Raw genomic sequence first — 9,947 nt, 5'->3', positions numbered from 1 at the left:
CGCACTTTAAGGTCGGGAGGGGGAGCCGAAGAAGAAAAGGCACTGAAGTTTTCTCTCTTCTGTTGCAGTTGCATTTATTAACATCTAAGTAGCGATGGCAAGATTTCTTCTTAGAGCCAACTTAAGGAGATGCATCGCCTCTCAGATCAGAATGGCATCTGATCAGGTAAACTGTAGCGGACATTTGGTGTCAGTTCTTCACGTTAGCATTAGCTTGCTAACATAAGTGATAGTCGTACGAAGCCAGCTAGCACGGTAAATCTTAGACTGCAGCATGGCCCTAATGTAAACAATGCAGAAAATAAGATTTTAAGTTTTTTTTATGTATAATTAATTTTATACATTTTACTTTTTTTTGTCAATGTAACACTTGGCCCAGGGATAAATCTCACTAAAAGATAAAGTTTACGACCATAATCACCTGATCTGTTGTTAAAATGAGCAGTTTGATCATAGAGAAATCAAGCATGTCAATTGATCACGTTTTAGATTTATTCAATGGGCAAATAAAGTTGCAAGAAAAGTAAATAAACCCTTTGCTTAACCCTATGCTTCCATTTACCTGTAAACTAGTCATTATCTATGTGAACCTACCATGTGTCAAACCTGGAGTCCAGTCATTGAAATAAAGCTACTGATGAGAAACATGCTTTGAAAGAAAAAATGTAACCCATTAGACTTGCAAAAGTAAATATTCATTAGTAGTTATTTAAAAATGGAGACGATTGCAAAGGTGATTCCAAAGGTACAGGCCAGGAAGATTAACGTCTATATCTGCAAGTGCACTTTGCTCAGATCATGGTGCATAATTGCCCTACTTACACCTTTACACCATAGATATATCGTGAAATGACCTGAAGAGCCATTCACAGCAGGCATCCTAAGAGTTTAAGCTGTGCTCCTAATATCTCTCTGGTGCTGAAACACTTGTATGAATTTATTTCTGCAGCAGGATTTGTCCAGTTGTTAAATACAATAATTTACCTTTTTTTCCCCCACCACCAGTGCTGTAGATACATTCAGTAAAGATTATGACAGTTTAGCACACGGAGCTTGTATTGTAGTTGCTGATCAGATTTTATGACTAATGAATGTAGAAAACCAGACAGCTCCAAACAGATTTCAAGCTTGACACTGTAATGCAACAGATAAGATTATAAAACATAATAAAATATTTCCCTGTGCATTCCAGCTTGGTGAATTGGGCAAGGGAGCAGGAAAAGGTGGAGGTGGTGGAGGCTCTGTGAGGGAGGCGGGAGGGGCATTTGGAAAGAGAGAAGTGGCAGAGGAGGAGCGGTACTTCAGGTAAGAAGCGAGACAATGCATTTTTAATCACACTGCTGAAAGCTTGAGCCTGTATCTGTGGTTTTCTTCTACACTCTGACCCAGTTTTCTTGATTTTGCTTGCAGGCAGAAGGAGAAGGAGCAGATGGAAGCGCTGAGGAAGCATCATGCAGAGGAAATTGAGCACCACAAAAAGGAGATTGAGCGCCTACAGAAGGAGATAGACCGCCACAAGGGCAAAATCAGAAAGCTTAAGCATGATGACTAAAGCTTTGGAGCTGGGAGTCATGTATCTCCCTGAGGGGCCATCCATCTTTTTTTAAACAAGTAAATGATAAAAACAAGCAGATATAGGGTTTTCTGCTGGTCGAGGCGGGTCCTGTATGGGTGCTCATATTAACATCTAAGAACAATAAAATTATTACCCTTTATTCCATAAAAGCTATAGAATATGTGTGAGTCATTGCCTACCCCCCTCCTTTACCGTCAGCTGGCATTGTGCTTTGAAAGGTGTTCATTAAAATTTAGAGGTTGGTCCAATGTGTAGTTATTCAAGCAATGTTTGATTTCATTGGACTAAAACCGTGGCAGTCAAAGTTCAATCTCTATGGTTGGATAGTTTATGATAAAGCGCTCCTTTTCATTCCCTGCGCAGCCCGCTGTGGATGGACAGCATACCCGCTGAGCAGGGACCAGATATATTCACGAGATTTGTAGGTAGTAAATAAATGCTACCACATCCCTTTTAGTAAAGTAGCTATGTATCTCAAACAAACCCACACTCCTCTGACACAATACGAAGACTCCCGACCTGGCTTTGCAAAACGAACACACCCGCCTCAAATCGCGAGTCTCCCTCCACATCTCGCGATGTTTGCGGAGCGGTGGCGTTGTTCGGGCGAGACGAGACCGAGGCTGTCTGGAAATTTGTCTCGTGGGTTACACTCAAACGCATTAATCGTATTAGACGTTGTTTTGTACGTCCGACAAGTTCATCGTTTCACACTTTTGCGCGCACCGCAATTCGTTTTCCAAATTAGGCTGGTAAGTTATGCTAACTATCTGTTTGCACGTTGTACGGAGCGTGTGTGTTTGATTTGTGAGGCGCGTCTGCACGGCGAGGCCTTCGTCCAGAAGCTCACTAGCTAGCCGAAAGCTAACCCATTATTGCAGTTGACTCAAAAATTATATAAATGCGCGGGGCTGTGGCTTGTTATGGAAACTGCAACGAAATCGGATCACTAAAAGCGGAAATTTTAACGGCTTGTGGAGCTATATTCAATACATTAAAACGTAGCTGCCAGGCTGCATGTGAAGGGGGCGGGACTGTGGCTGTCGGCGCTTTCTTGAAGTAATCGGGTTGTTTTTGTGATCAACACATAAGCATTTTCACCTTGATTACAATAGAAAAACTGTATTTGTTGTAACTGTCCGCAAATGCAGTATTTCACTTGAACTTCCTGTCTGCAGTTTATAAATATTAAAATGACACTGTTGGTAGCAAAGTTGCATAGATAACAAACTAAAAATCGCATATCCCTTTAACAGCATAGTGTAAATTGAAGTTGAGTTCCAAAGATTTCTGGTATTGGTAGATCCATAAAAAAGTAACAAAATTTAAAAATTGATTTTCTTGATTTTTGTGTTGCAGAAGAATGGCTGCCGCTGAGGTGAACGGTAGTTCTGCCCCGGCAAAGGAGGATGAGGAGCCCATGGATGTGACAGCAACACACACAGAGAACTACGTGACGCTCCTCGATGCTGGGCTGCCCCAGAAGGTGGCTGAGAGCTTAGATAACATCTTCCAGACAGGTGTGTGGTTGTTTATGGTCTCAGAAAGTTCTCAAAATATTACTTAAACACGTCGTGTCACGGTAGTAAATGTGTTCATTTACCTTGTAACCACAGGCTTAGTGGCGTACGTTGACCTGGATGAAAGGGCTATCGATGCGCTGCGGGAGTTCAACGAGGAGGGAGCGCTCACTGTGCTGCAGCAGTTCAAAGAGAGCGACCTGTCCCATGTACAGGTAGTCCTCATGGATGGATGACGTCCGTTTTTGCCTCCCATGATGTGTTATGTTGGTTTAGGATGTTGCACATAATAACATCTCGTTTGTTTTGATTTTCAATGTAGAATAAAAGTGCTTTCCTTTGCGGAGTCATGAAGACCTACAGACAGAGGGAAAAACAAGGAAGCAAAGTACAAGAGTCCACCAAGGGACCGGATGAGGCAAAAATAAAGGTAAACAAAGTAATTTGACCGAGTTCTTCAGTGCATGATGTCACAGTGACTTTTACTGTAAACATGCCTTTGCAGATTGCAGCTGAGTTCATGTTTGCTTTTGTTTGTTTTTCAGGCTCTGTTGGAGCGGACAGGATACACTCTGGATGTCACTACAGGGCAGAGAAAATATGGAGGTCCCCCTCCTGAGGATGTGTACATAGGCTCACAACCAGGCATTGGAACTGAGGTAGATTGATGGAGATGGATGAAACGTGTCTGTTGATGTGTTCAAGAATGTTTCACAAATAGAAGACAAGTGTCATTTATTATAAATAGCGTTTTACAAATTCTTTCACTCATCCATGTGCCTATTTTTCCTTCTCTTCTTCAGGTCTTTGTTGGAAAAATCCCCAGGGATTTGTATGAAGATGAACTGGTGCCGCTGTTTGAGTCTGCTGGTCCCATCTGGGACCTCAGGTTAATGATGGATCCTCTCTCTGGCCAGAACAGAGGTTATGCCTTCATCACATATTGTAATAAGGATGACGCACAAAAGGCTGTGAAGCTTGTAAGTAGCAATGCTTGGTGGTATATGCTGGTGTTTCCTTTATAATTCATTTCACCAATTTGTTAATCTGTTTTATTTTCAGTGTGATAACCATGAAATCCGTCCTGGAAAGTACTTGGGAGTCTGTATATCTGTTGCGAACAATCGCCTGTTTGTTGGATCAATTCCAAAGAACAAGACAAGAGAAAGTATATTGGAAGACTTTGGAAAAGTCACAGGTTTGTATCCACTACACATGAATGGATTTGTTTCAGAAAACAGTTGAGAAAAAGAATACACACGATAAGTGTCTGTGGTAGTCAGTGGCATTGTTTCTTTGCTTTACAGAGGGTCTCCAAGAGGTGATCTTGTACCACCAGCCAGATGACAAGAAGAAGAACCGTGGCTTCTGCTTCCTGGAGTACGAGGATCACAAGTCTGCAGCACAGGCTCGCCGCCGCCTAATGAGTGGCAAGGTCAAAGTGTGGGGGAACCCAGTTACTGTGGAGTGGGCTGACCCTGTTGCTGAACCGGACCCGGAGGTCATGGCCAAGGTTAGTGTTTCTCATGTCTTTTTTGTCATTACAAGCCTGTTTTGTTCTTCACCGAAACAAACGTCCTGTTTTTTCTGTCACAGGTTAAGGTGCTTTTTGTAAGGAAGTTGGCCACAGCGGTGACCGAAGAGCTCCTGGAAAAAACCTTCTCTCAGTTTGGAAAGCTAGAACGAGTGAAGAAGTTGAAAGACTACGCCTTTGTTCATTTTGAAGACAGGGACGCTGCTGTGAAGGTGGGTTCTGCACGTTTTGGTCAAGGCGTTTTATGTGCGTGAAGATTCTGCGTGTATTAATCGATCGTTTTGTTATTCAGGCCATGGACGAGATGAATGGTAAGGAGCTGGGAGGAGAGGAGATTGAGATTGTGTTGGCAAAGCCCCCTGACAAGAAGAGGAAAGAGCGCCAAGCAGCGCGACAGACCACCAGGAACGCAGGGTGAGTCAGACATGAATGAAAGTTCATGTCAAAGAAGAAATAATGCTTCTAAACAAAAAAGCAAGACAAAAAAATAACAAACGTATCCCATTTGTTCAAAGAAAAGAGTCAGCTGGATCTCATGGTCAGTCAACTGTTTGATACACTGTGTGCTTTATTACAGGTATGATGACTACTACTACTACCCCCCTCCACGCATGCCACCACCAGGCCGAGGCAGGGGTCGTGGTGGCCGAGGGGGCTATGCCTATCCGCCAGATTACTATGGCTATGACGACTACTATGACGACTACTATGGCTACGACTATCATGACTACCGCGGTGGCTATGAAGACCCTTACTACGGCTACGAAGACGTGTACAGCATGAGGGGCCGTGGTACTCGTCCCAGCAGGGGAGGGCCTCCCCCACCCAGGGCCCGTGGAGCTCCGCCGACACGAGGCCGCGGCGGCTACGCCCAAAGGGGGCCGCCCCTGGGTGGCCCGAGGGGTGGCCGAGGAGGGCGAGGAGCCCCTTTCCAGCCTCAGAGGGGCCGTGGTCCTCGCGGTGCCAGAGGCAATCGCGGGGGAAACGTCGGCGGAAAGAGGAAGGCAGACGTGTTTAACCAGCCTGACTCCAAGCGCCGCCAGACCAACAACCAACAGAACTGGGGGTCCCAGCCCATCGCCCAGCAGCCCCTGCAGCAAGGGGCCGACTATTCTGGTAACTATGGTTACAGTAATGACACCATGGAGTTTTCACAGGATTCTTATGGGCAGCAGTGGAAGTAGATGCACCAAAAGGTATTTTGGCAAAGTGGCAACAAAAAAAGAGAAAAACGACAATAAAAAGGAAAAAAAAAAAGAAAAACACAGGAGATTGGCCACAATTTTTTGATTGACTTTTTATTCTTCATCCCTCACGAAAAAAAAAATCTGTATATATCTCAGAAAATAAATGGACAGACCCCAGAATTGGCTCGAGATGATTGGCCTGAAAGCCTTTTGGCTGAAGAAATGAACGTAACCGTTGTGGTGAATCATTTCTTACTCCTACGGTTACATTGGGACATGTGTCTTTAAAACACACAAAAAAAACACTTTTATTGTTACTTTTTTGTTCCTGATTCTTTTAAAGCCAACAATGAACATTTACAAAAAAGTGGACATTCATACTCAAAAGTCTGAGAGGACATTAAATAATGAATATTGCCTTGCAGGAAGTTTTTGTCCATGCCCCCTTTCTCCCCTTTCCTTCTTGTACTCTCTTTATTTGTGGTTTCTCATAGTTGCTTAGGGACTTGCCTGTAAATAAATGCATATGGTTAGAGCTTCATACTTCATTTTTTTGCAATGGTGGAAAAAAGAATCCACAGGAAGGAAGAAAATCACGTTTTGTAATGTTCAAAGTGTATGCCTAGCCTTTCTAGAGATAGACAAATTGTGTTTTTTTAAAACTGATACCATAACTACATATGTTTTCTTTAAAGTTGCCCAGTAGAATTTGGTTTGGCTTACCTTAAGAGCCATAGCAGTTTGTTCTCCGATGTTCTTTGTATTTATAACTTTTACGTTTGTTCCGTTTCAATAAAACTCAGCTGAGCATCAGTCAATTGTCAGATACTCAAATTCAGTGTTGTGCTTCAGTACTTGATTTGATTTTTTAGCCTCAATTCTCCCATTTGGATGAAGATCTTCCTTTCAAATTTCTTTGCCCTCAAAGGACAATCAGAAATTGTGCATTCAGACCACGCGACAAGAGAACTGTGTGGATGACTCAGTGCCTAAACAGGATTTTAACCCTTTTACTCTTCAGTGCATGATCAGTCAGACTGCAGTAACTTCCTGCACAGAGCCCCTGTTGTGAAAGTTACAGCCACAACAATTAAAGGATCAAACTGTAAATTTGGTTCCTTGTCATTAACCAAGATTGTTCCTGTCTGTCAAAGTGTGTGCACAGGTGTATAATTCATATTTCCTAAAGAGAAGGAATTAAATCTATGCCTGTGAAAATGATCTGAATATTTGTATGGGATGCAGCCTTTTAATCGACTCTATAATGAGACTCTTCACACCTTTTTGATGTAAATGCTGTTTACTAGGGCGGGGGCTCTACTGAAGCCTATACTCTGTACACCGTCACACAAACTTTGAAGACGAGAACAGTCTTGGGTAATGTTGAGACGTCCCGATATCGACACACTCACAACATTTTGACTTGGAATGGATTTGTGCTTGGTCAATGAGTTGTCTCCAGTTCAAAATCAGCACATCATCTGAACCACCTTTTCTCTCCTTTTGACGACACCAAGGATCTGACCATCCAAAGGGTTAAAATTCTTAAAACCGTTCATCTGTCAGGATTTATTTACCGTAGAGAGAGAAAAAAAAAACTCTTTATCAACTGCCTTTTGCTACCATGGTATCGTTGTATTTTGTTTCATGTGTCTGTCCTCTTATTCCAACCTGCCTAGGTGGAGAAGCATTGAGAGCGGCACCACTAGAATGAGGAACTCACCTGAACGGTACTCAAGGGTGAGCTAGCCTTGCACAGAGTACTGTCTCCTCCTGTAGCTAACTGTAATCACTGGAGAAACACTAGCCATAATTGTACAATGTTTTTTTTTTTTTTTTCCTTTTGTTATTGTTTCCTTACTAATATACTGTCCTATGAATCAAGCTTCATTATTGGGTAGGAGTGTGATTTTTCTTTTCCAGGCTGTGATGAAGACAAGTCACTAAAGTTGACTGATGAATCACTGGACATATTGCATGTTCTAGGGCTTAAGGGGACAAATGAATAGCATCTATTTCCTTTTCACCGAGGGCCAAAAGAAGGTTTCTTTAAACTGGATTAAACAGCCTGAAGGCAGACAGTAATGGATTTGGTAAGCGCTCTAAATTTAAAACCAAGCAAACACCTGCTGCCTGCCTTGGCTTACTGCACTGAAATCACCTCAGCTGTCTGCACAAACGTGAAATGGACATTTCTCCTTCTGCACCACTAGAGGTAGCAGCTCCACACCAGCACGACTATGGTCTATTGTCTATCCGGCGTGGCTTTAATTGGCTATTTTCAGAGCTGAAAAGGTAATAATTACTAGATTATCGTTGCATAAAGGTGCTTCTTTTTAAATGTGCCCGCATAGCATCGGGGTACTGGTTTTAATATTTGTGAAATTGGCTGATGTCGGAACAATGGCTGCGCCTCAAAACGGAGGTTTTTACCCTGTAACACCACACGATGGCAGTAGATGTGCCACTTTAATTTATATTTCACAGGTAAGACTGGGATGTAGTGGCCACAGTGCATCTGAAAGCTTCTTTACACATTTTTGATTTTCATCAAAGTTCCATCAAATGCTGGAGTGTCCTTGAACAGCTTCTCATATCCGAACTGTGTCTTTATATGTTGCCTCTTGTCACCAGGCAGTAAAGGAGCTGCCCCCCATCCATGTGATTGAGTTCACAGAATTGGAAGAACTAATTGGTAAGACTGTTCATTACCAACTAATGCTCAGAAAGACCGAACATGTGTTTAGGTTTGTTGTATTTTAAAGCATAATGTTGGATGTCCTATGTTTCTGTTGAACCTTCTCAGAGCAAGTAAGTTGTTTTTTTCAGAATAAAACTCTGCAGCACTAATTGTGCAGATATATTTTTTTTAGATAACCATCATAATTTGCATTATTCTAAATGCAATGGATTCTGGTCTTGCATTGTGTTGAAAGGTCATGTCTATCTTTAGAAACGGATCAGATGTCTTCATGTCTTTGTCTGTTTGGATATTTTTCTAGGTCAGTCAGGACAGTGTTCTCCACAAGGTGTGATCCAGACCACGAACTGGAATTCACAGGATGAACTCTACAACATGAAGGTCCAAGATCCATGGGCAAACTTGCCAGCCGTCCTGCTAAGAGCTAAGGAGAAGTTAGAGGTGAGTCATAACTGTGGGTTAGTGCATCTGCTTGTAGCTCCTCTTGACATGTCAGCAAGTTTATTGATCTTTTCCATCTACTGTGAGTTGTGAAATTAACTCTTTTTAATGTGTTTTTCACTCAGGGCAGAAATGTAGGAGGATGCAGCTAATGAACACATGACCCACAGCTCCATCTAGCAGCCTGCTGCGTCCTTATCCTGCGCAAAGAATTATGTCTGTAGCAGGAAATTATCTGTGCTTTTGATTGTGAAATATGTTATTACCCAAATAAATAAGTCTTTGTGTGAGCATGTTTGCATTTTCTTTTATATTAAGGAAGCCATCCTTTGCTTTATCAGTGAGTTTATTATTAAGTTTAGTACCAACAGGAATGTGAGTTAAATCTACCTCTGTCCATCTCTGTAAACACTGATTACAGGTTTTCAGAGGTATCCAAACCAGCAGCAAATCGCCTAAGGTACAGCATGTTGAAATGTATATGTTGACGTTGAGGAGGTTGAAACATATACTGATTTCTACAGCATATGGGTTGAACCCACGACGACAACAATTGCAGAGCCCGTCAGTAGATATATGTGATGGTCCGTATGATGATAATGCACCAAGCGTTTGTAGCTGTGTTTCAAAGCCTTTCTATGGGTTATTAAATATAAAGTATAGCAGAAACAGTAAATACTAGATGAAATAAATCTGCTCCGAGATGTTGAATCCGTTCATGACGCTCCAGTATCGCAGCCGTACAAAGCGGAAGTAAATACTCTTTAAAGGAACTGCTTCCTGTCTTCAAAATAAGGTACGTTATAATTGAAAACTTATGAGCTCGGCCTTTCTACATAACGTTTAAAATCTTGAACTGGAAGACAGACACATAAATTTCAGTTCCAATCTGCAAACTCGATATTCCGCTATACTTTGATATAATATATATATATATATATCTTGTAACCGCTGCTGAAGTTTCGCGTTTAATATTTTTAATTATTAA

At 42.0% G+C, this 9,947-nt stretch overlaps 2 protein-coding genes across 10 annotated transcripts; both read left to right on the top strand.

The window, feature by feature from the left end:
• On the top strand, nt 1-1,725 carry atp5if1a (ATP synthase inhibitory factor subunit 1a). Its single transcript, XM_047604500.1, has 3 exons — nt 1-166; nt 1,193-1,305; nt 1,411-1,725. Exons 1-3 carry the CDS (start codon nt 95-97, stop codon nt 1,550-1,552), a joined length of 327 nt encoding a protein of 108 aa, XP_047460456.1. The 5' UTR covers nt 1-94; the 3' UTR covers nt 1,553-1,725.
• Nucleotides 1,726-1,868: 143 nt separating this feature from the next.
• Nucleotides 1,869-9,249, top strand: LOC125019612 (heterogeneous nuclear ribonucleoprotein R). Of its 9 annotated transcripts, none has more exons than XM_047604497.1 (16): nt 1,869-2,328; nt 2,936-3,096; nt 3,193-3,311; nt 3,419-3,526; nt 3,642-3,755; nt 3,900-4,076; nt 4,159-4,294; nt 4,404-4,609; nt 4,693-4,842; nt 4,923-5,044; nt 5,208-5,746; nt 7,497-7,557; nt 7,804-7,910; nt 8,031-8,512; nt 8,820-8,959; nt 9,085-9,249. In XM_047604497.1, the coding sequence occupies exons 2-12, from the start codon at nt 2,940-2,942 to the stop codon at nt 7,529-7,531; spliced, it is 1,863 nt and encodes a 620-aa protein (XP_047460453.1). In that variant the 5' UTR covers nt 1,869-2,328; nt 2,936-2,939; the 3' UTR covers nt 7,532-7,557; nt 7,804-7,910; nt 8,031-8,512; nt 8,820-8,959; nt 9,085-9,249. The 9 variants fall into 9 exon arrangements, with proteins under 9 accessions (XP_047460453.1, XP_047460454.1, XP_047460455.1 ...); XM_047604498.1 differs by having other exon boundaries at nt 7,497-7,910; nt 8,031-8,112; nt 8,452-8,512; XM_047604499.1 differs by lacking the exon at nt 7,804-7,910 and having other exon boundaries at nt 8,452-8,512.
• The last annotated feature ends 698 nt before the right edge of the window (nt 9,250-9,947 follow it).

This window comes from Mugil cephalus, chromosome 14, assembly GCF_022458985.1.
Source record: "Mugil cephalus isolate CIBA_MC_2020 chromosome 14, CIBA_Mcephalus_1.1, whole genome shotgun sequence".
Lineage (NCBI taxonomy): Eukaryota > Metazoa > Chordata > Actinopteri > Mugiliformes > Mugilidae > Mugil > Mugil cephalus.
This window is presented reverse-complemented; position numbering and strand designations above follow the sequence as displayed.